Source organism: Calonectris borealis, chromosome 1 (genome assembly GCF_964195595.1).
Source record: "Calonectris borealis chromosome 1, bCalBor7.hap1.2, whole genome shotgun sequence".
NCBI classification, from domain to species: Eukaryota; Metazoa; Chordata; class Aves; order Procellariiformes; family Procellariidae; genus Calonectris; species Calonectris borealis.
The window spans coordinates 89,648,929-89,674,128 of NC_134312.1; the positions used below are offsets into that span (position 1 = coordinate 89,648,929).

At 41.1% G+C, this 25,200-nt stretch overlaps 1 protein-coding gene across 4 annotated transcripts in view; it reads left to right on the forward strand.

Moving 5' to 3' along the window:
* The window catches only part of GSK3B (glycogen synthase kinase 3 beta), a 151,810-nt gene that overhangs the window by 115,186 nt on the left and 11,424 nt on the right, over positions 1–25,200 (forward strand). For 3 of the 4 annotated variants that reach the window (XR_012676275.1, XM_075166488.1, XM_075166473.1), the window contains exons 8-10: positions 8,668–8,763; positions 19,145–19,183; positions 21,552–21,738. Coding sequence is in view for 3 of the 4 variants with exons in the window: in XM_075166488.1 (XP_075022589.1) it covers positions 8,668–8,763; positions 19,145–19,183; positions 21,552–21,738 (322 nt within the window). In the remaining variant the exon portion in view is untranslated. The remainder of the gene's footprint in view (positions 1–8,667; positions 8,764–19,144; positions 19,184–21,551; positions 21,739–25,200) is intronic. The other variant, XM_075166483.1, reaches the window with a different exon arrangement.

Genomic DNA, 25,200 nt, shown 5'->3' on the forward strand with positions numbered 1-25,200 from the left:
AAATCTTGTGTTGTGAAGTTTTGTATAAACTATTCAGAAAAGCCCTGTCAGAAGGCTAAGGTGTGAGAATACAGAGAGAGTTACAATTGAGAATATTGCATTCAAAATCAACAGCCGTGAGAAATTGTCTAGGAAAGTGCATGAACTGGGCAATGAGGTGCTTCCCTTGTAATGCCATACCCACCGACAAGTATTTCTCATAGTGGGCGTAGAGGGAGAACAGTGTTTTTACCTCAAATTTCAAGTAATTTTTCCTTACCTTTTGAGAATTGAGGAAAAAGTAGAAAGTGAGGTCCTCAATTTTCCATTCTGCCAGCTGTTGGCAGGGATCTGTCCTATCTACTATCCCTTAAAAGTGACCAATAATCAAATTGAGCAGATTTGTTTTTCAAATCTGCAAAGAAGTCATGAAACATTCTCCTCTTCTCCACTCCCAGCATGATGCTTAAATTAGACTTGGATTTGAAAGGTTAGCATAAAACTGCAACCTGTATTTATTGAGTGAGCTTGGGTTCTGCAGCCTCAATATGGTTGAAGACGTACGCAATTCTGCAGCATAAAAATTACCGGCAATGTTAAAACTTGGGCACAACATGTAAAACGTTAGGTTGTACAATATTCCATTTAGAATAGGATTCATTTAAAAATAAAAGGTGTCCACCTCTTCCATTTGCTGCCATAGAATACTACTGTTTAAAGCTTTCATTGTAACACAGACTTATTTTAATGCCAACTGGCTGTAGGAGAAGCAGAGCTGTGGAGTCTGCCAGTTGTAGAACGGCAGTGAACTTTGTAGAAGGTTGCAGGTTGGGACCTGTGAACTGCTGTTTGACTATCTTGGCGTCGCGCTTTTCAGATACCTTCCTTGGAACTGTATGTCTGAAACTTAGGGGCAGAGAAAACGGAGTATTTTAAACTCCCAAAAAGGGCTATGGTAGAAAAATATTTATCCACACATTTGGAAATGCGTCTGACTTTCATACTTTATGATTCTACTGCAAGAGAGGTCAGCTTAGAAACTTTTCTGCTGGTTCATGTCAATTCAGGATGACTGGGTCACAGTCATTCTTGCAGCATTTTTTGAGCCAAGATAAATTTTTCAGTTGTCTCTTCAGTTGCTTACTCAGCTTTGATTATTCAAAGTTCATTTCACAACACAGCAATTGAATGCTACACACCTGGGTGTGAAATTTTTGCATTAGGCTGGAGAATGACTTCAAAATGCCATCACATTAAACTAGTCCTCTCTTCTCATGCAATTCTTGATGACATTCCCTCTGTAGCTGTGTTCATGAGGATAGAATTTCTGTGATATGGCAGTCCAGCATAGCTTGTCCTTCCTGCAGGCTGCATGCCCAACATCCTCAGTCCCTTGCTGCATCACAAGCATTTTTGGCTTTTGTCAGATTTTGATTCACTTTTACCAGTCTTCCCATAGTTTCATTTCAAGCAGTCCTTGGAAGATCTTCTCCATCCAGTTGCACCTGGAGTTTTTCCAGGCCTATTGCATATTTGCAAATTGCTCCGAAAAACTGTGCCCCTCTAGAACCACAGCATCACGTTCATGTGAATCAAAAGACAGTCCTCTTTTTAGCTTCTCTTTCTCTTGTTCCTATTTATTTAAAGACAGTCTTTCCAGATGTTCTCAATCTGGCTAGGGGAGAGAGATCTTTGACCACTTACCCCTGACAAAATGATATTCGATATGGGGAAATACTATCTTGGAGCTCCATCTGAAGAAATAATTTAACCCAAGTACATTCTTCTTGAATACTTACACTATTACAGGAGAGAAATCATGTGCTGTGCTTTTTCCGAAGTTTGATCTTGAATGGTGACCCTTCCTCCTTATTTTTAGCTCTTGCCTAGCTATTCCAAATGTTAGGTTATCCCATCGCTGGGAATATCTCAAGTGGGTAACCCGATATATTCATTAAAATTCATGCCCCTACTGGCTTTGGAGTGACATCTCCTTCAGAAATGTGCTCAGTTTCAGAAGCAGGCACAGTGGCAGTGTGGGTTTCATCAGTGGTCACGTGAAGAAATTACATATGAGCAAGCATTACACCTCAGAAAGCAGTCATACAGTCCTGTCCCCAGTGGAAGGGTGAAACCCCCCTCCTTCCAGCAGCCCAGGGGGGTTGCAGTTGCCACTTCCCTATTTAAAATCCACTGTGCAAGTGGGATACCACTGAATACAACTCAAAAGAAGCAGCTTTCAGACCACAAGAGGGATTTTTTGTGATAAAATCAGGACGGACCCCTCCATAAATCCTTGCGTGCACAGCTTGCAATGCAGCAGCGGTGTCTGCAGGGCTGCCGTGCCCCCTGCGAAAGCTTGGGAGGTGGGGGATCCGTGCCTCCCCCCGAGCTCTGCAGCGCCCTGCAAGGGAAAACTGGCTGGGATATCCCCTCCAAACTAAAACATCTTCAACCACACTTCCTGCAGACAGCGGTTACTCTTTATTCCCCTTGCAAAAAGGGAATCTCGGAAGCTTAATGGTTTTGTTTCTAAGATAATAATTATCTTCTGAAAGGTTCTGTTTATTACCTTCCCCCTACTCTCCTCAAAAATGGGGAAAAAAAATCGTATCTGTCAGAAGAATGAAGCAGCAATAATTGTCTGAGCAGCCCTGGGACAGAGGGAGAACAGCATCTGTCAATCTGCCTTGCCTTGTCTTTCCCAGAAATATTTTTTCCATATGCTGCAATCTAGAGTTTGAGATGCATTAACTAACTTGTGAAAACTGTAGGAAAGGGTTGTGGGGGGTATTTTTTGTTTGTTTTAGTGTTTTTGGCTCCTCCTGGACTGTGTGATTATTCCTTGCATCAAAACTGGCATTTCATGGTAATTTAGGAGAAATAATAAAACCTGCTTCCCATGGTTCTCTGGGTTAGGAATGAGGCAAGGGGAAAAAATGTTTTAAGACAAGTTCTATAGTATCAGGAATCCTGCCCATATGTAACTTTTTGGTCTCTGACAGTTTTACTGAGCCGAATGCTAAGTATAGACTGCAATTATAATATATGGCTCATGCTCAAATGTTAAGGTACTATTTTGGGCTCAGTTTTTGAAATAAAATAAATTCAGTCACAGTAGTTAATGGGGAGAGAGGAGTTGTCTCTTCCAGGAGAAAAAGCAGTAGGAGAGCATGTTATTTTTTTATTAGATGTGGTCCTGTGCTGAGGACCTGCACCTGACGCGGGCCTTCATGTGGGTCGTCTCTCCTTGCCCGTAAGGGAAGTCTCCTGGCATTTTTTTCTGATGTCCCCCCACATCACAACTTGGCTGTTCCTGTGCCTCACGTAATTTGCCACTTCCAGCGCTTGCAGGCAGTGTAAAAAGTTGATGAGCAATTATATTCATGTCAGCAGTGACAATGGGTATCTTCCTATTCCTGATGTATAGCTGCTCTCGTGTTTGCGAATAGAAGAAATCTCTATATTTAGTTGGCTTTCACTTTGTTTGACAAGAATGTGTTTTTGAAAGAAAGTCTATATAAAATGGGTAAGCTTATTTTCTACCACAGACCTCTTGAAGTATTATTTCAAAGCTGACCCGTGTTTACTGCTTGAGATGGCTGCACCGTGAATTTTTTAAGTAACTATTTGGCACACCTCTCACAACTTTCTGAAGAGGTGCAGACATGTTTGCAGAAACATTAATTATGCCATCTGGTAAGCCATACACACCAGACTTTCTGGAGCACGTTTCCTCATAAACTTGCACGGTTTTCCCGGGGAAGGCATTACGCTGCTGTAAGCATGGCTTTCTAGAAGTTTCTGGTTTTAATAACCACCTTCTCCCCTCTCTAGTTCAGTCATTACCAGCCGGAGCTTCTGAACCCTCGGTGTCCCTATGCTTTTAACTGATTTTTACATTTTGGCAAAGGTTTAGCAGTAACAATGGTTGTCGGAAAGGGTCTCTATTCCACTGGGGTTTGTTGAGACCCTTCCAGTTTCCTCTTCCTCTGGTGTTGCAATGGTGTGGGTTTGGTCTCATAAATAACTCTGTGCAGTTTTGCACGGTGAAGCCAGGTGTGGACAGCAGTTGTCTTCAGTATTGGGGTATAACTAAGGTGTCTCTTGGAGCTGAATATCATCCATCTTTTTCTCCTATAGAAATTCGATTGCAAGGACATAAAATGAAGATCTTTATGGTATTTGTAATCAAATGCAGGGCTTATTCCAGGTTCAGAAATCTCTTCCTCATGTTTGTTAAGGATGGCATTATTGGGAGCCTGTAGCTTTCCTTTAATTGCTTGAGATATGTACCATTACCCTATCTTCACAAACCCTGTTCCTGAAATAAAAATTATTTGAGGAGCTTCATCTATTACAGATTAATGTCAAGGACAAACATTCCAGAAAATACTTGTGAAACCTGCTGCGTTCAATTTTTGTCCTAAGAGAATCAGAGCAGTATCTCTGACTTCTCAGCAAGTGTATTCTTTAGTTAATCTTAGTAGATAATGTTTATTTTTATTTATTTTTATTTAAGAGATGATGATGACAATAGGGAATGAAGAGCAAGACTAGTTGACCTGTTAGCCTCACTTGCAGGAAGATCTCTTGTAGTCTCACATAGACCCCCTTCATTCATTCAGAAGTTTAGTCTTCATTCCAGATACAGTTGATTCCATCAGACAACTACATTTGTATTATTCTAGTATTTACTCTGCTTTGGCTTTCTTTTTTAAAAAAAAAAAAGTGCCCAATAAAAAAAAAAATCAACTTTTTCCTTAACAATGTCACTTTTCATAAGACTGTTCACAAGAAGTAGAATAGTATGTGCTAATATGCATAGACCTGAATAATTCAGTATTGGACCCTTTGGAAGATCAGGGGGGATCTTATCGGTGTATGGAAGTATCTGACAGGAAGGTGCAAAGAAGAGGGAGCCAGGCTTTTTTCTGTGGCATCCCGTGACAGAAGAAGAGGCGATGGGCGCAAATCAAAACACATGAAATTCAATCTGAATACAAGAAAACAGTTTTTATTGTGAGGGTGGTCAAACACTGGAACACAACCTCTGGAGGTTGTGGAGTTTCCATCCTTGGAGATATTCAGAAGCTGTCTGGACATGGTCTTGGGCAACCAGCTCTCGCTGGCCCTGCTTGAGCAGGGGAGTTGGACCAGATGACCTCCAGACATCCCTTCCAACCTCAACCATTCTGTGAAACCTCTCTCCAGGGAACATCTGCTCCATAGTATTTTCAGAGTTGGTATAGCAAGAGCAGCTGTTTCAGGGAGTAACTCTGCCAAAAATGTGGAAAGTAATTTATGCTTCTCCTTTGCATTTCAAATGGAAAGAGCAGTCACATATGTGAGTTTTTTAAAAGACGAGGTTTGCTCAATTTTTGCAATAGCTTGAATGATTGCTGTTACTCACCAGGGTTACTCGATTGTATTCCTAATATACTGAAAACTCAGTGTGAATCAGTGAGGTACAATTTCAAAATCATGTAGCAAACAGTGTTGGTGCATTGGGGGGCGGGGAGAAGTCCACTACAGGACCTCTTCCAGATATGTCAAGTACTGCTACAGTTTTATAGCTTATCACTTTATTCATCTCACACTTTTCTTCTGGATTGTGATTTGAATTTGAAACAGTCTTTAAAACTTCCATTATTCTTCCTATCTACTTTCCTTTCCTCTTCTTGGGTGTGGTGGTATGCATTTTTTGGGTTTTTGGGGGGTTTTGTTTGTTTGTTTTTGTGTTTTGTTTTGTTGGGGTTTTTTTTGCCTTAATCTGCCTTCAGTACAAATTGAAAGCTCAATCTGGCTTTATAATCCAGAGAGAACAAAGTAAATACAGAGTGGCTACTATAAGTCACTTTTCCTTTTGTACAGTTATTTTGTGTGTCAAAGGCTGCGATGTAACTGAAAGGTCAGGCAATCCCTTCTTTCAGCTGGCATGATCCCTCTTCAGCACCTTCTTTTCTAAGCTTTCAATGAGACCTTAAGCGGTGTTGCTTAGATGACTGTGCTTGAGCTTAGGAGTTGCGTCCTCCCATCATCTGGAGTTACAGCTGTGTTTTTAGTGAAATGTATAGATAGATATTGTCCATGGGTCCTTCCATGAAATTGCCCTTGCCTATCTAATCTGAATTCTCTCTGATGCTGTAGGCAGTCTTTAAAAATAACTTGCACTGTGTAGGCTCCTGTTCTGAGCAGCTTTGGGAACTCGGCCAGTTTCCTGAATTTTGGCTATCGAAAAAAATCTAGTCCTTGCCTCTTCTTAGGAAGGCTATTAAAGGAATTTTTTCAGGGGGAAAAGGGGAGAGAAGGTAAACGTGCTTTTAAAGAAGTCCTGTTCATACTAGGGCGGCCTGAAAACTTAGCCTTTAGAAATGGTGGGATAGCAATACAAGTTATCCATAATTTTTCAGGAGGTTAATTTAACTAATTCAAGAAACTTCCAAGGTTTTGAAAATGGCTTTTATCCTGAATTGGGTTGAAAATAATATTTGCAGGTGTGAAATCCCCTCATCCTTTAGAAGTGGAAAGCTTTGAGAGCAGCGGTCATCAAAGCTTTGAGAGCATTGCCATCCTGGCAGGCTGGCAGCTGGGTGGCCGGTGCTCTGGGGGGAGCCAGCTGGAAGACCAGCAGGGAAGGGGCACATTTTTCTCTCAACCCTTTTTTGCTTTGAAAGTTGAGCAAAACGTATGGAATCCTGTAAACACCCTCTTTTCTACCACCTCAGCAAAACCGGCATTTTCAGACATGCACAGAAAAATCTTCTGTCAGTTCTGAAGGTAACCCTTGGCTTTTAGAGTAGGTGGGATTTAAATCCTGGTTAGCAATGGGAAGGTAGGAGTTACGTGATCATTCGTTGTGTACAACTTGTCAGTTAAATCTGTTATCCAAGAAGCAACTGTCTGAGCAAGTTGCAGGGTTTATTTCCTCTGCTGCTGCTGTTTATTTAAAAGATTGCTTTGTGGGTAGGTATTTTAGTTTTGTCGTACAGCTCATACTTTAAATAATAAAGAGATACCAAGTTCCTTTCATAATACCTGATGATAGTTTCTCTGTTGCACAAATTAATTAAACAGCAATTAACTTGCTCTTTTACCCTTTTACCTGACTCCTTAGAGTGCATTTGTGTAATTTCCGTTCCTCTAACAGAATGAAAATGTTCACGGATACCAGAATATGTAACCAAATATTTCTTTATCAAGCAGTAAGGTGGAGTGCTAACGTCATGCTGTAGATCACTTGTTTCCTGATAGTGATAGTGCAGTCTATGAGATGAGGTGATAACATTATGCTAATCTATATGGTGAGAGGTTTGTCACAGGGTAAGAGTAGCAAGGTTACAGGGTTCCTATAGGAAGATGAACCTCAGCTCAGCATAAAGGAGCGACTCCTCTGCCGCCTTCACTTCTCTCTGCAGAACAGAGCGATACCCAGCAACTGGGTGCAAGCAGAAAACAATGGGGTTCTTTGAACGTGCTTTGCTGTTTTTATATATAAGTAGGAGGCAACAACTCTCTCATGCTTAGCGCTAACTGAATAGAAAACACTAATGCTGTATTGTCTGGCTTATTCCCTGAAGGGATTTCCGGAATCCTTTCAAAATCTATCCACCCCTACAAAGAGATGTGTGATTGTGTGTTATTTCTCATACAACTAATTTGCATGTATAAATAACTTTGTGCAGATTCTGGGAATGAGAAATATAAATTCATGAAAGTAAACCAGGGGTGGTATGTATTTTAGATGCTTCCAGGTTAAATTTAAACTAAGTTTATCTTCCACGTGAAAATACTAGGGTGGGGAACCACCACCAAAACCCACACGGTTTGGTGGGCTGGGGGAAACCTCTCTGTCTCACCTCAGCAGTAATTGGCTGATCTTTTAAGCTCGTCAGAGGGCTGCTGTTCATGACTTGTAAAATGCAGTCTGTGCTACTGGTCTGATCCTTAATCAGCCATATGCAGTGAGCTGCAATTCCTGAATATGTTCAGCAGTACTGTTTTATAACAGTCTAATTAGAGTAAACTCTCTTCCCCATTGAAATATCACTAAGTTTGGGAAAGATGCTTGAATTTTGTGAAAAACTGTGGAAGATTATTAAATTTTTGACACTGGGCTTGGAGCATCAGCTGCATTGCCAGCAAGAGACTACTGAAGTTGGAGCAAGGGCCACAAAGATGATTAAGGGACTGGAGCATCTGTCATATGAGGAGAGGTTGCAAGAGCTGGGACTGTTCAGCCTGGAGCAGAGAAGGCTCAAGGGGATCTCATCAATGTGTATAAATACCTGGTGGGAGGGAATGAAGAAGCAGCAGCCAGGCTCTTCTCAGTGGTGCCCACTGACTGGACAAGAGGCAGTGGCACAAAGTAAAAGACATGAAACTTCATTTGAATGCAAGAAAATGCTTTTTTTACTGTGAGGGTGGTCAAAGACTGGAGCAGGTTGTGAAGTCTCCTTCTGTGGAGATCCTAAAAAGCCAGCTGGACATGGTGTTGGGCAGCCTGCTCCAGCTGACCCTGCTTGAGCAGGGAGTATTAATGTTCTCAACACTATATTAACTTACTAGTTACACAGATTGACTTTGGTAAGTTGTCTCAATGTGTAATAGGCTATATTGTGCTCTTCATTACCGTGTGAATCTGAAGCACATCTAAACAATTTGCCTTTTTTTCTCTCTACTTTCTAGGTTCTGGGAACGCCTACAAGGGAGCAAATTAGAGAAATGAATCCAAACTATACTGAATTCAAATTCCCTCAGATTAAGGCACATCCATGGACTAAGGTGAGTCTATATGAACTCAATAATAAACACATGTGGGCTGAAAGAAAAAATTCAAGGAGTTCAATTTTTTGAGTGTCTTGGTGGCCTTCAGTCTAAACTGGGTGCCTTTAACTAAGCTGGGGACCCAGTAATTTTTGATGTAGATAAGGAAAAAAAGGTATTGAAGCAGTAATATCTATTGGTCAGGGTTTTTTTGAGGTTGCCTACAGGTGTTTTTTTTTAACAACGGTGCGTGTGTTTATAGCAGATTGCAATATATCTAAATCCTGTCATGCTATAAATTGATGTGCACAAAAGTCACCTACAACTGAGAAAGTGTTCCAATGATATGTGTGACATTTTTGTAATGCTGTTAGATAATGTGACTAGGGCTGACAGTCACTTTCTTAACTGGTTCTTTCATAGGTGGTGTTATATTTGTACTCCTATAGGTGTGCAGTTTGAGGGGAGGTGTTTTTTCTTAGAGTTACTTCTTAAGACTACTTGTTGTCTAGCTTTCACAAGAAGACACTATTGCAGTACCTGCAGACAACATTATAACCTCCATGATCAGAGAGGAAACTGCTAGCATTGAAACAAATACATAGCCACACAATTAAGCTGTCTTCCACATGTCAAGGAATGATGAATATTTGATGTGGGACAGGGTAACAATCATTTAATTAGCCTCTTGGGTGTGAAATAAGTTAAATATTGAGTCTTAAGCAACTGAAGCCTGGGTAGTTAACGTTTTCTTTTTGCTGCTTGAGAAATGTCTGATAGAGTTGCAGTATATTCTCATGATATCTTAACGGCTCAGGTTTCCTTCTGCTAAGAAAGTAGTACGTATGTGTGGAAGGGTCACATTCCTAGCTGCGCACATGTCCAGGTCAGACTCTTTCGGACCTAATGCTCGGTGGTGGTAGAAACTGAAACAATAGCTGGAGCTCACTGAGGGTAATAGCAGGCCATGGTACATGCCAGACCAGGTACTGCAAGTCACTATTTTTGTGATAGATTCTCCAATGACTTGTGCACCACCTGAATTCTCCCTTTCCCCAGTAATCCCTGATTTGCATTTCCATATGCAAGTTTATTTCTGAGGGTTGGTTAAGTGATTTATAATAGTATGAGAGGTCAGTAAATCCAGCGAGGATTTTTATACCTTGTGTTAACAGGGGAATAAAAAATTAGGGCAAATGAAATCCCTGGGAGTTGGTCTCTTCAGTTTCAAATTGCATCATGGTAGAAGTTGCAAGAATAAGTCCAAAAGCCTTGTAGCATTGAATACTAGGGTTGCATGTGAATTCCTGCAGTGAGGGTGTTTGGATTGGGGGGGGTTTAAATTAATATGCAATGGAGTGGGAGTGCAGAGATGTACTGTAGGGCACAGTTAAGCATCTAAGCTAGCTATGCAACTGATCATCTGCCTGAAATCATCTGTACGCACATCTGTACACTGTATGGTCTGTTGGACCACAGCAGAGATCTTTTGGCAAATGGAAGCTTCAGGAAAAAACTGAGACTTCCTTCTATTTATATGAATGGTTTTTGGTCGTTCTAAAGGATCGCAAGTGAAATCAAGTCGATTTTAAAGATTTGAGAGGAGCTTGCCCGAAGATGAAATCTGCATTCTCCATTAGGACACAGTTAGTTTTGGAGAGCAGTGCTTGCAACATAGCTTCTCATTCTCGAGTCATCCTGCACACAACTCTTCCTGACATTGGCTGGGCGTAGAATAGCATTTGAACCAGTTTATTACAATTGGGTTACGTGATTCTTCATTTATGAGATCTGTATTTTTCTCATTATACAAATGCTAAATTAACAAAATGGATTATCCAGCATGGTGTTGGTAATGATGCTGATCCTCTCAATGTATTACTTCTAAAGATCCTTTCGACATTTTGAGCATGTTGAGCCGTGAAATATTTAAGTGGTAACATTATGTAGAATTGGTCTTCCTTACCCAACTGTATTGGTGTAACATCTGATGGCACGGCAGTGGGCATGTGCATCCTCTTGGAGTGTGTATATCTTAGAATCGAAAAGCATGGGAGAAAAAGCAGTTATGACAGCACTGCTGGCTGTCTAATGAGCAGAAAAAGAATGACTGAAGAAGTGAAAGTGCAAATGTTTTTTTTGTTATAACTGTGTATGTAAGTAGAGTGCCACAGGTAGTTGCTGGCAGAACTTGAACTTTAAGTTTCAGCCTCAAAAGCACAAATCTTTGCCATTTAAGCTAAAGAATTACTGAAGATTACAGTAGTTAGAAGGTTGTTATTTTTGTGGACTAGTTACGACCAGAGGACTCAGCAGACAGAAGTTAAGGTATTTTTGTGTGGAAGAACCTCCAGGCAGCTGGTTTTCTCAGTAATTCTCTGTCAAACATGCTGAATATAGTCAGTCCCTGCTATAAGCTCTTTGACACAAGGGCATTCTCTTTGTTGCTTTGTGGTGTTTAATACAACATGGGTATTTTTCAAAGTTGAGGGTTTTGTAGGTCCTACTTGGAGTTAATTTCATGCAGTGGAGATGCCCAGTGAAGGTGCATGTTTAGCTACTGTCTAGATGTTTAACCTCTTCTATGCAGTCTGGAACTGGTTGTATCCAGGCCAATAATCTATACAGAAGTAAGGCCCATGGTTCACTCTTGTTGTCAGGGAACTTAGTGTGCAAAAGCGTATGTAGATGGCAATTAAGAATTTTCTTTGGAAGCTGTAGTACCTATAAGTTGCATCTGAAATTCTGGGGTGCAGACTTCTGTCGGATGTACCTGGTTCTGGTCTGCTCTCTAGATATTTCTGGCAGGCATAGATAACGTTATTTTCCTACTCAGTATTGCTGTGGTGGTGTAATCTGCTACATTTGCTGTTACCTACTAGGTGAAGAAAAATGGTGGCTGGTGCTGTAGCAGAATGAAATAAGTTCTGGGTTTTTAAAGAAGCGGAGAAATTGTTTGAGACTGAATAAGAATGAGTCCATGAAGGAATATTGTTTCTTAGATTCATTCAGTTTCAAGCTTAAATTGGAATTTTGAGAACAAGTTTTATGGAAATTTTAAGTCTACCTTCATAGATGTATCTTAAACTAAGGTAGAAATGGATTGGTATCATCCAAATACAGTACTGATATTCAATGTGATGTAGTAGTATGAAGAAAGAGATCTCAAATTAACAAGGTTCTGCCTTCATAGATTAGGAGAGAAGTCAAGGTAACACTAAAAAATATTTTTCTATGCTGCAGCAGTAATGTGAGTTTACAGTGCAAACTATTCTCAGGCTGGTTTTTCAATCTGTTGACAATTTGAGATTGAAGTACTTTTGTAACTTAAGAGTTGGAATCTCTCGTTATAAAACGTACAGAGGCCTCTCTCTCTTCTCTCCAATATAGTTCTGTGTTGCCCAAGCACATGCGTGTTATTACATCAGTTACGTGCATGATGCAGATGATGATGGGAGTTCAGTGTGTCCCTGGCTAGCAAAAGAAAAGAGAATCTGAACTTTCCAGGAATCTTTCAAACAGTTCTTCCAAAACAGGACTTCTTTCGTTTTCCCCACTGGCACCCCACCCCCACAACCCCAGCCCCAAAAGGAGGAATCTGGGACATTTTGGTTCTTTTAGGGGAGTCCTCTTCGGAATACCGGAGTATTTAATTTAGTAACATAGCTGTTCTTTTCATCCAGACCTCCCTTTGTTTCCACTTAGTATAGAACATTTTGTATTCATGAAGGTGCATCCTGTTGCTTGTCTGCCTTAGTCTGCGAGTAAGTAGCATTAAGTTATAAAGAGAAGCAAGGTTTTGCAGGGGTGGGAATATCTTTTGACTGACTGATACTGTTGGAAAAAAATGGGTAGGCTTTTAGATACACAATCATGTCTTCAGGTTTATCTTGGGTTGGAAAACCTGTCCATTTTTTCCAACTGTATCAGCTCATCGAATAAAAGATACTACCCCTTCTGGAGGCTTTGCTGCTGTTGTTTTTACTAGGTCAGAACTTTCCTTCTGTGTCTTCCAGCCACCTCAACTCCTTGAGCCTTCTTTCTTGGAAGTGCAGTCTGATCTCTGCTACTGATCTTTATACTTGTTTCTCTTCTTCTGACTAAGCTTCATCTATACTTCATAACTGTGGGACTGGAAAGCCAAGAAGAAAATCTGAGATCAAGTGCAAGATTGTACATCACAGGGCTATTGAAGTTCAGCATTGGCAATTAGCTTTTTCAGAAGCTTTCAGCCCTTTTGGAGGGGGGCAGGGACAGGGGGTGGCTGACGAAAGGTCTAAAAGCGTACTTCATAAGCTTGTGTTAGACAGGCGTTGCTTATCATGGTCCCATTACAGCTGGCCTTTATCCTAGCATTACTCAGATGCTACCTTCAGATCTCAAATCCTTTCGGGTATGAAAAACAAAGACAGTGCTGTGATTATTTCCAGATATATGAAAAGCGTCCGTCTGTGACAGCCTGTCTTTCCCCTTGCATCCAGCTAGTAAAGGATCTCATTTGAGTAAGATTGTAGTAAATGTAATACAATTATGTAGTTTAGGCCTCTTCTGCATGGGGGAGATGACTCGTTTGGATTTTTTTCCCCACCCAAGGATACTTCCACATGTTTGCCGGTAATGGCATTATAATGAACTGACCTACCTACTGAGCTGCAAGCATGCCCATGGTTCGTGATGGCAGGACAACACAACAGGTTATATCAGCAAAGGCTGTTTTCTTTAGTCAAATCATAACCTCTGCCTTGTCTCCATTGTATAGACATGGAAGCAGTTTCCACTGCAGGCAGCTCTTTAAAATGGATAGTGCATCTCTTCAGTGTGCTGTAGTTTAGTGGCCTTTGTTTCTTCTGTTCTGAAAATACTTGCAAGATTGTTCACACATGCAAGCACTTTTTAAATATACAGTTGGTAAATTTGAGTGTACTCAAAAGAATGGCTTCATTCACTATCCCCAAATCTATAGCTAGCTGGTATCTGAATCATAATTTCCAAGTCAGTGTTGAGATGGAAAAAGACAGGAGTTATTTGTTTAGTGGGAGAGAAAAATTGTCATGTCTAGATTGGTGTTGAGCATCTCTGCCCTTTGCAGTGTACTCTTGTGGATGAATACACAAGGACTTCTCTCTGTAGCACTTCGCCATCACTATAAAGTTGCAGCAGATTAGGGCAGGGTCCCTCCCAACTTCGTAAGCGCTTCCTTCTTTTTTCTTTTGTTATTTATACTGTTCAGAGTGCTCTTCTGTCTGTGTCTTCAAGCCAAATTATTATAGCAGAGGAAAACAGTGTCTAAGATGAAACTTCAGGCTCTAGCTCATCCCTTCTGGCACTTTTCCAAAGCAATTGGCCACTCCTGGCTGCAGCTGAAGTTGTGCAGAACCACAGTTGGTTATATTATAGAGTAGCTTTGGATATTGACTTCAGGATCCATATTTAGGATCTATATTATGAAATAATTTCTACTAATACTATAAAATACTTGGCAAGTATTTTAGTCTATCCTCTGTGTGTGTGTGTGTATTCTTTGTATACGTTCTGCCATACTAATCGTTTTACCTTGAATGTTGAATTTTTCTGTGCTTGTAGCAGGCAGTCCTGTTGTCTTCCCCACACTCTGGGTCTGGGACATAGAGTCTGGTCTCCCTCATGAGCATGTTTTTCCACCCTCCAGAAGCAGTTTCATGTCTTCATCCTGTCCTACTCCTGCCCTCCTGATTCTTGTCTGGTTTTTAAGCGGATTGTTTTGCTTGTAATGTTTCCAAAGTGACTGCTCGTGCTGTAGATTCGAGGAAGAATACCAAACATTAAAATGGATAAATAGACGGCTCGTTTTGTCACTTGTAATTATAACTGATGACAATAGAAAGCAAAAATTCTTTTGTCAAAAATCTTGTAAGTGGACTTGCATTTGAATTAAAGCTGAAAATGCACACTCTTCTTTCTGAGATTGGGGTCTGATCTTTTGTAGAGCTACAAAGGTACAGTAGAGATGAGATGTTTCTTTGGGTGCAGTTTCATAATTGGCCTAAGTTCATCATGGAGCGGGGTCAGTTCTCCACCTCCCACCTGCATATTCCTCATGCCTCCCTTCTGCATTGTTGTTTGTACAGTAGCAAAAACCTCTTGAATAACACAAATGTTGAGGATTTGGATCACCTTTCTTACCTGGCTGACCATTCAGCCCTGACTGCAAGTGCTGGGACAAGGGAACAGGGCAGACCTGCGTGGCCAGAAGGGCAGAACTGTCTTCCCAGTGTGAACTGGAGGCAATTTGTGTCTGTTTTGAAACCGTGCCCTGACCTCTTTCTGAAGAGTACAGTTCTGTTTTTCACTTGGTGTGTATTGACTTTCCAAGCAAAGAGTGAAAACAGCTCTGCTGGAGACTAACTTCAAAGAAAAAAAACAAGTTTTTCTGGCAAGTTCATGTTTCCCGGCCCTTTTGTAGGAGCAATGATTTTTGACAGTGTAAACCTCTTATCTCCATCTAAAGCATGAGAAAAGAAGCAAGGTTTGTCGGGTGGTAAATTACCCTGCCTCTGCCCAATTTGTATGCAGTAAAGAAAGTACTGCTTAACAATAAATGAGCAAGCACTAATGTAACATTAAGACATGATTTGCATCAGTGCAACTACGGAAATCAAATACTAAGTTTAACATGTCTTCTGCAATGTACCATCTGTTTAGCCATCCCATTGCAACACATCTGTCTAGGCTGTTCATAGTGGCTGTCCCATCGAGGCTGAGAGCGCTTCCAGAGGTATATTTTTGGGGGTTCTCTTTGAGAAGAAGGGGAGCTGTTCTGCTTAGCTTTGTTGCTTTCCTTTAGAGCTTGATACCAATGGAGCACATGCACTGGGTAATAAATGCTAGCGTGTTCTGTCCCTGCCGGGTCCTCAATGGAAGGAGCCCAGTAACAAGTGTGTGGTCTCAACAAGAAGTAGCTTTGGAGACAGGTTCCTGGTCCTGTTCCCAGTTCTGTGTTGGCTCATTTGTAAGCCCTTAACCCTTCTGTCTTTGTTTCATTTTCCCCTATCTCTGGAAGTGCCACCTGACAAGGATTTTTGACTAATAAGGTGTTCGCTATTTCTGAGCTGCTGCTTAGAAAAAATGTAGGGGGATTTGATCAGAGAAGGAAGTTGGAAGGCTTACGTGTATTTTAAAATAACTTCCAACACCAGTGCCTCTTTGGTGGGCTTTTTAACCTTCATTTTTATCACATGAGTTTTTGGCACTTCAAAGTAGCCAAATGGTGTATTTCAGAAATCCCGTCCTGAAATTCTCAGGCCTGTGGAACAAGACTGGTCCCAAGGGCAGAGCTTCAGCCGCAGCTTTGGGTTTCCTAGTGTCAGGTGGAGCTCAGTGCAAACGTTGCTCTCTGGCATGTGTCTCTTCCCTCTCCTTTTGTGTTTATGAACGTGTCGTGTTTATCGTAAGCCTTATTACGTTAAATTCGCCTGACCGAAATATCGCTTCATGTTGTAAAGTCATGGTAGTCGTATTGTGCGATTGCATTTTTAAAAAGTTGATTTGAGGGCCGTGTCCTGTATCTGACGGCTTTGATCGCTTGTAAACAGTACAAGTTTTTGGTTGAAGGGAGGAGCTTTCTCTCTTCCCTAATGTTCATGTGCCATCAAAGATGTGCTTGCAAACCAAAAGGAGATGTAAGCACAGACTGTCAGCCTGAATCGGTGGTGTGGGTAGTTCTTGGCAAAGCCTATGAGTCTCTGAAGCTGGTGAGGAGATTTTTAACCGTGGTGTCACAAACTTGATGTGTTAGCAACAGATGTCATTTTCATAAGCCTCTGCTCTCTTAGGGAGCACAGCATGCGAGCGGTATTCACAATCTGTATGCAAAATGCACAGTGGTTGATGGCATGAAGTCATGTCTTTTAATACACGCTGACTAGAAGAGCACCTTGGTGTAACATTGTGAAGCTTTGGCTTCGGGGCTTATTTAGACCAAGACGACGGAGCTCTGCGTTGTGCATGGAAAGTCTGTTTGAAGAATGTCAATGAACTGAAAGTCAGAGCAACCATTCTGTTAAAACAATACTTAGCTCTTGCCCCATGTGGTTTTATTTGAGAGCTGAATGCTGATGTGAGTGAAGTGAAACAGGAGAATCCTGTGCTTTCCTTTTTCTTCTGTCTTTCCATGAGCGCAAAAAAAATAAAATAAATAGAATTCAGAAGGGGCATGAACTCCTCTACACTGGTAGGAACCATTTCAAATTAGTAAGATAAAATGTGACTAGTGCACAAAGACTTCATCTAAATTGAAGTCATTTGGGGATGAGAGCCGCATAGTGCACCAGGGGCATTTAAGCCTGGCAATCGTTTTTGAAATGCTGAAGATGGTGGTAGTTCCAGAAAAATGAAGGGGGAGTAACATTAAAAATTCGTATTGATAGCAGCGTAGCTTAGAAAGGAGAGAGGAGTGTGTCTGGCTTTGCTGTCTAGGTGTTACGGTCTGTCAGCATTTGAGCATCACCAGCATGCCTGAACAAAGAAAGAATTTGCACTGGTCCCTCAGCTTTTTGGTGAGGTATAGATTTATTGGGAACTGAAGGGGTGGGTGGGGGAAACCCAAAAGCACCAAAAGCTGTGGTTTTGGATGAGTCGGCATTTCCATTTGACATGCTCATTCAGAGTTTTTTGTAACTCATCCAAAAACAAAACCCAACCAAATAAAAAACCAGCAACCTGGGTCTCAGCCTGAAATTCATTTGCTTTGCAGAAACAAGAGGTTTTGAGTTATGCAAGTGCAAATTTTCCTTGAAAAATATTGTATGTAAAGCCTTTTTTTTGCATTTGTTTATCTCCAAAACAGGTTCATTTTTTAAAATGAAAGCTTGAGCCTTCGGTCCCTCCTGTGGACAAATAGCCTTACAAAAGGTCTTGTTTCATTTTAGAAAAATGAATTGCTGCGCCGGTGGGGTAGTATTTGATTGCTTTAAAAGTTCCTGTCAGTGTTTTATTTTTGTTTTTCGTTTGTGGACTTGCTGTGCCTTTTGCCCGGCCATATTTAGTCTGCATACTAAATGTTAGTCCGCCCAAACACTTTACTTTGTGCACTTAGCTTTTTTCCTTTTTTTTCCTTTCTCCTTTTTTCTTTCTTTTTTTATTTTTTTTTTTCTTTTGCTTTCACCCAGATGTATTTTAGACCGAGACAGACTTTGCTCCGATGGGCCGGATTTTAGTCCGTGCACTAAATTTTAGTCCGCAGACTAAAAAGAATCCGCGGATTATTTACTAAATCGATTCCCTCACTGAGAACTACAGAGACCTTAATCTCCCGCTGAGCCGTACACGCGAGGGGCTTCATGGCTCACGAGTCCTGCTGTCTGTCTGTCCTCCCATCCCTTCCCACCACGGGGCGCCGGCCCAGCATTGCCTTGGCGTCGGCGCCCCGTGGCATGGAAGTGCTGGCGTACCCATTGCCGTGGGCGGCAGCCGCTCATGTAGTTCTCGGTGGGCGAATTGGGCAGCTTTCCCGGTGGAACTGTGTTGAATGGGAAGAGCTAAAAGACCGCAGGGGGTTTTGCTTTTATTTCTTAGGGCGTTATTCAAAAGGGAGGTGGGAGGGGACAAATTGAGGGGAAAAAAATTTCTTAAGTAACGGTGCGACGGGTATGAGGGGGAATAAACCCGCAATAGAGAGAAATTCAGTCCATACCCGCATTCCTGAGGTGGTACGTCCAGTTCCTGAAGAATCCTAAAGAGATAACGCCAGCAAACAAAATCCAGTGGCGGGGGAAGTCAATCCAAAATGGAGAATAATCCGCGGCGGCCTGAAGCACTCATAGCTCACGCAAATTAAAAGCATCCAAATTCAAAGTACAGATCTCGGATTTTTACTTTCTCTTCAGCACAAATTATAAATTGCTAGGGGTTTGGTTTTTTTGGAAAAAGAAAAAAAAAAAAAAAGAAACCAAAACAACCCAAAAGTTTACATTGTGTCTCTGGGACCGATTTACAAGTGGGATGCACCTTTGGGGACAAACTAATCTGGCCCCATTGTCTGTGGACATTTATATCCAGGACCAAGGACTGAAAATTCTTTATGATGGGAATTTCAATTACCCTTTTAGTTCGAGTTAGAGTTTTGATTTCAATTTTTTTTATTTTTTTAGTAAATGCACTGGCATTGGAACATAAATTTAATATAGAAATGTTTCTATACTATGCCTCACCATTGCACAATCGATTTTTTGGCATACACTGTGGTGAAGTTGGACTTGCTGCTATGGAGACTGATGTTTAAAGTTTCTAATTGTATAAACATTTTCTATGTCCCCCACACCATGGATTTCTTATAATATTGGCTATATTTTTCCTTGCTGGACTATTCTCTTTTGGATTGACTCCCCCTGTTTGGATTATTTCACTGCATTATCATCTTTAGGACTCGTCAGGAACAGGACATTTCACCTCAGGAGTACGGGTATGTACTTAAACATTTTTTCAAATTACTAGGCCTAGCCTTGAAAAAAAAGAGAGAAATGCTAGAAGTGCAATATTTGAGTTCAAATCGCATCCTTGAGGCAGCAGCCAGGCGAGTGTTGTAACACAAGGTGATAGAGATGAGATGGGCACAGACCTGTAACTCACTTCATGTGTTAGTCACCACTTGTTGCAGGAGGAGGCGTCTGCGAGGCCTTCTAATTTATTTTTTATTTTTTCCCTCCCTGGTTTAAAGCAGTTAGGGCAGACTTTGGGAACTGCCTACCCTAAGTGAGTAATTTCTGATCCAAAGGCAGGCTGAGGAGTTCTCAACAGGGTTTAAGAACAGATGTTAGGGTTTCACTGACTCGAAAATGAGGAGTTTAAGAGTGGACAAACAAGAGTACTTCTTTTACAGATGGCAGATTTGCGACTGTCTGCCTACTAATTTGCTCAAGATAAGGGCTTGTCATCTTTGCCTTAAGGAAAAAAATGATTTTTTTTCTTTTTAAAAATCTGTATAGTAGCTGGTATGTGAGCTGTCCTGAGGGAAAAACACAGCTAAGAGTGAAGTACTTCAATTTCAAGCTGTGGTAAAGCAAGCCTGTTAAAACATCAGTGAGAAGGTGGATGAGGGATACCTCAGTAGTTTTACTTCAATGTTAAATACCAAGCGACTTCACTTCTGTGGATTTACCTCAAGACGTACTCATTTGTGCTACTTACCATGGGGTTAAAAAAAAAAAAAAGTTTGTTTTTTGTTTTTTTTTTTAATTGGAGACAGCCTTAGATTTTGTTCTGGACAGGCAGTGACTTGGGAGTGATACTTGCATCCACTTTGCACTGTGGTCAGCAATCCAAACTCTGCGGGCAACAGGTCTTGGTGCTGAACAGCTTCTGCTGCCCCTCCACATAACTGTATATTCACAGCACGGTGGTCAGCAGAATTCTCTGCTGGCAGCATTAAGCTAAAGCCTTTAATTTTGTCATTATAGGCCTCCTGTGAAAACGTTTTTGGTTTGTTTTTCAATAACCCGGTAGTAGAAGTAAATTCTGCTCTTTTGGTACCTGGCTCTTTGACTCCCCGAGTCAGGATTCCCGGCCACACAAGTTAGTTAGCACAGCACGCACTGCAGCAAACCTGGGTGCTCCTGAGCCACCTGGGCACCAAGGGGATAAAATTTCAGTCCCTGGAGAACTTAGCATTTGTGTTTGATTCTCATTCACGAGAGCATATGTCTGGTTTAAAACCTACTTAAGGGAGTGCCTGTGCAAGTTCCTCATTTGTGATTAACTAGCATGTCATGCACTGATTTTTTTTTTTTTTTCTCCTTCTTTCCCTTGGTGTTATGTGGCTTGGGTTCACCTGCACTGGTGCAAAAGCATTTTGGATTAGCTCAATTTTTACCAAAAATGCTGGCATCAGAACTTAACACTCACACCCACCCCACTCCCTTTTCCCCAGCCTGTGTATCACCCGCAACTTAGCGAGACACAAGTGCTTGAGTAGGCCATCCAGGTCACGTACATGATTAACTCATATTTTGCTTTTGATGTAATGAAGAAAGGACGATGGGGGTGTGATTAGTGGTGGGTAGAACTGTTCTTAGAGGTTTAAAACAAAGCTGCAGTGAAGAACTCCTTTTTGTAATCACTCAAGGTAAAAATCAGAGTAAAATAGTTGGTTCTCTTGATACAACTCTCAGCTGTCCTTACAAATACCAAATGTGCAGGAATTATCCTAATAAGCTTATCGGAATGACTTGCCAGAATAAGGTCACGGAAGGAGTAACTTGCAAATTAGAGCTAGACGTTTCCTGCACCCCACCCGTGCTTTCCTTGTTGTTCTCCAAAGTTGAACAGCAGCCTCCATAGCAACAATCTGACCTGCTTGCCTGCAAAAGTCCATGTTAGTAAGACTTCATTCACTAGCCAAAAAAACCCAACCCAAAACCATAGCGGGGCCTTATTCAATTTTTACATCCAGTGAATCCTGCTCATTTGAACCCTCCTTCCCACCTTCACTCCACCTCATATGCATGGCTGGTAGCACCTGTGTGTGTTTGTCATGATTTTTGAATGAGTTTCCCCTTCATTCTTAAAGTTGTTTTTCTGAGTGCGCTCTCATGAAGTCTCTTGCTGGCATTGCACCTTCACTCTAGTGCAAGACTTTGCAATTAACCCTTTCTCAACCCCAGAAACTGGATTTCCCCATCCTTACTGGAGGACTCTGATGAGCACAAACCACAAGTTGGTTCCAGCTTGTTGGGCAATGAAAGGTTTAATTGCTCTGACTTGCTTCTGGTCAGCAAAGAAAAGAAACATACCCAGACAACCTGTTTCTCCTTGTTTTTTGTTTTTTTTTTTAGGTCTTCCGGCCCCGCACTCCACCAGAAGCAATTGCGCTATGTAGCCGTCTGTTGGAGTACACCCCCACTGCCCGCCTGACTCCCCTGGAGGCCTGTGCGCACTCTTTCTTCGATGAACTACGGGACCCAAATGTCAAGTTACCAAATGGGCGAGAGAAACCTGCACTCTTCAATTTCACCACTCAAGGTAGCCTGTGAGCGTTGAAGGATCCCTGCTTTAGGAAGAAGCACTGGGATAAATGTTCACTGTAATGTAAATGTCACTCCCTCAAAAGTAAAAAATCTCCGAGGAGGACTAAGGTTATTTAAGCGGTTGCATAAGCAGCTGTCCATTTCCAAAAGAGAGGAAAGGGACTTGGAGAAATGGGTTATGGGATTTTCAGATGCATGGTGCCTTCGATTCAAACTTAGTGCAGGGGACCGAGGCTTGTTACTATTGGATTGCGTCAAGAAGGCTTACGTTTTGCAGTTCAATGTCTGTAACCTAACTGATGGTTTTGTGTGAAATATCACAGTCAGTGGACCGTGGAGATTGGATTATTGTTTTGGAAATGATCCTGCTCCTTCATACCTGAAACACCGTAACAAGGAGTAATGCATATTAGGTTTGGCAGGGAAGTTGTAGTGTTGCTGTCCATTTTGGTTCTGGATGCGAGATAAATACAGAGGCTTTCGTGTCCAGGTTTTATGTGCTATACAGTTCATCTGGCATTACATTGACTCAGTCATTTAGAAACTGTAAAAATGACGGACAACTAACTTTTTTATTTTAAGCCAGACTGGTATCAAATTTTAAAACCATTCATGTATTTTTTTTCCACAGAAGTCAGAAATGTAAAACTGATATCCCCCCTAGAACAGTTTTGCCTGCCAAGACACAAAATGTGAGAAGTATGGCATACAAATATGCTAGTAATTAATTTTGCAGCACTTTTTTTTTTTTAAAGTGATTAGCTGCCAATTCTCACCCTTTGAGCAAGAATAGATCTGTGTGCATTTTCTGTTGAAAGTCTAAAACACCTTTTGGCTCAGCTAGCATTAATGTAATTTTTCAAACTCTGTAGTACATGCAATGCCCATCTGCTAAAATGTGAAACGGAGCCCTCTCCTTCAACACGTGGAGCCCTTTTATTTAAAAAAAAAAAAAGGGGGGGGGGGAGAGGGGCAAAAAGCTTTGTGTCTGTACAAAGTAGTATTTTAAGCTGCCTGGAAATAAACTTTTAACTTGCTTTGAGTGGCTGCCTTGCAGAGGGTAAATATATTGAATATACTAAAACATTTCTGAAGCATGAACACCTTAAAGTGTTCAAGAAAATAGCTTGTGCTTCCAGGTCACTGTCCTCTGTGCTGATTCCTGCATCTGTTGTTATGAATTTAGTGGTTATGTTACAGGTCCTTCCTTGTTACAGTACTCATGAGTTGCCTTTTCTTCCCACTCTAAGGCCACCTTCAGTAGCTAAGATAGTTTTGATCCCAGTATCTTAATACACCTTCACCCCAGTTCTTTTTGAAAGTGTTTCTTATTAATTGTTTCTTAATGATGTTAAGATTGGGCCTGTCTACTACATGAAAACAAGGATTTAAAAAAGTGTTAGAAAGCTCTATAGTAAGTCTTTTTAAAAATCCTTGGGGGGAAGTATGTTAAATGTATGTATTGGGAGTGTGTCCCTGGTTGCCCCGCAGGCAGTGTGGGAACTGCTGGGTAAGCTACCCTAATGCTCAAGCAAATGTAAAGCTCCTCTTTTGCCATCCTACGGAGCTGATGTGCTGTCCCCTTGCATAGTGACTCATGGGAATGGCAAGAGAAATCAGTTTCAGTGGAGTGATTTCCATAAGATTCAAAAAGCAGGTTTCTGTCATCAGCAGGTGCCAGTTTCACCATCTAGAAAGGGAAGGCAGGACAGAGGCTGGTCATTAACCCATTTCCAAATAAGCTCTGTTGCAGATGACCAGCCAAACTCAAAAAAATAACCAGAGTTTTTTAGAATAAATAAATATATTGCTTAGCGCAGTGATTTTAAGACATTTGTAATTAATAAATATGCAGCAGTGTGTCTCATGTAGCAGCAGTCCTGATTAGGACCTCAAGATAGACAAGAAGCTTTTGCTCCTCCTGTGACCACTGTGCAGTCCTTGCTCTTTAGCCAGACTGCAAGGTCCTGTCAAATTGGCTAGTCCAGTGCTGAAATCCCAACTGGGAAATAGAGCAGGTCATTGGAAATCAGATGATGACTCATGTTAAGTCATCTGTGGTAATTTAAAAAGTAATGAAAGACATCCTTTGGTTTCAATGGCATTTGTTTTCAACAGACAATATTAAGTTTTAGAAGTGTTTTATTTGGCTATACCCAGTTGCCTGAAACCCATGAAGGAGGAGGTAGCTGCAGAAGGCTTGAAGGCAAAACTGTTAGAAATAACAATATAAATCTGACCATTAACACACTGAATTGATTTTCAGAAAGAACCTACGCATCATACCAAATCTGCTGATCTTGGGCTCTGATGCTGCTCAGATATAGGCTAGAAAAAAAGCGGTGGGAGTATATGAAAGGTAAAGATCATGGTCTTTGGCTGCCAGCAGTAGTTGTGGAGCATGTAGGTGCTTACATTATTTTAGAGATGAGATCTGTTGACGAGAGCTTTATCTGGTCATCCTTAATGTCTTGCCTGTAAGTTTCTCTTAGTATTTAAACAAATGTTATGTGCTAATTGGGGTTTGAAAAAATTATTTTGGCCAAAGAGGTATTTCCACTAGCCACAGAGTTGCAGTTCAGTGGCTGTTAGACCTACAAGACAGAAAGCATAGAAAGCAATTTTTCTCTTAGAAGCTGAATTTTCAAACAATCTGTGAAATGACTACCATTTCCTAAACTTCCTGTAACATATCGGTGATTGTGCTGGGTCACAAATGTTACTGTCACTCCATGTTGGCCATTAAAGACTGTAAAATTCTCCTGTGATTCAGCACTTAGGAATCATAGAATCATTAAGGTTGGAAACGACCTCCAAGATCATCGAGTCCAACCGTCAACGCAACACCACCATGCCCACTACACCATTTCCCTAAGCGCCTCATCTACACGTCTTTTAAATACATCCAGGGATGGTGACTCAACCACTTCCCTGGGCAGCCTGTTCCAAGGCCTGACCACTCTTTCAGTAAAGAAATTTTTCCTAATGTCCAATCTAAACCTCCCTTGATGGTTATCATGCTTCTCAATGACAAATTACTTTTTTGCTAAAGTGTGGGGTTTTGTGTTTTAGGGTTTTTTTGTTGTTTTGTTTTGTTTTGTTTTTTAAATGAGCCTGGGTCGTGGCCTAAAAAAAAGATTTATTTTTATATATATATATAAAAAAAAAAAACAACCCTTAATTTCTAACCAAACTCTTTCAGTGTGACCAGAAATCCTTAGTGTGACCATTTGAGTGCCATCTAGGTTTTTTTTAGACAGCGTTATTTCTGCTCAGGGCATGTGGGGGGGAGAGAAGAAAGGAAAATGATGAAACTTGTGCAGCTTCCAGCACTCTTCTAAGGTTGAGGAGAAATGACTGGAAGAACTTGAGTTACATGGAAAGTTTGTTATTGTGACAAAGCAAACATGGTACAAGATTAGTTTTTCCGGAGGATTCTGGGAGTGTTGATACATCA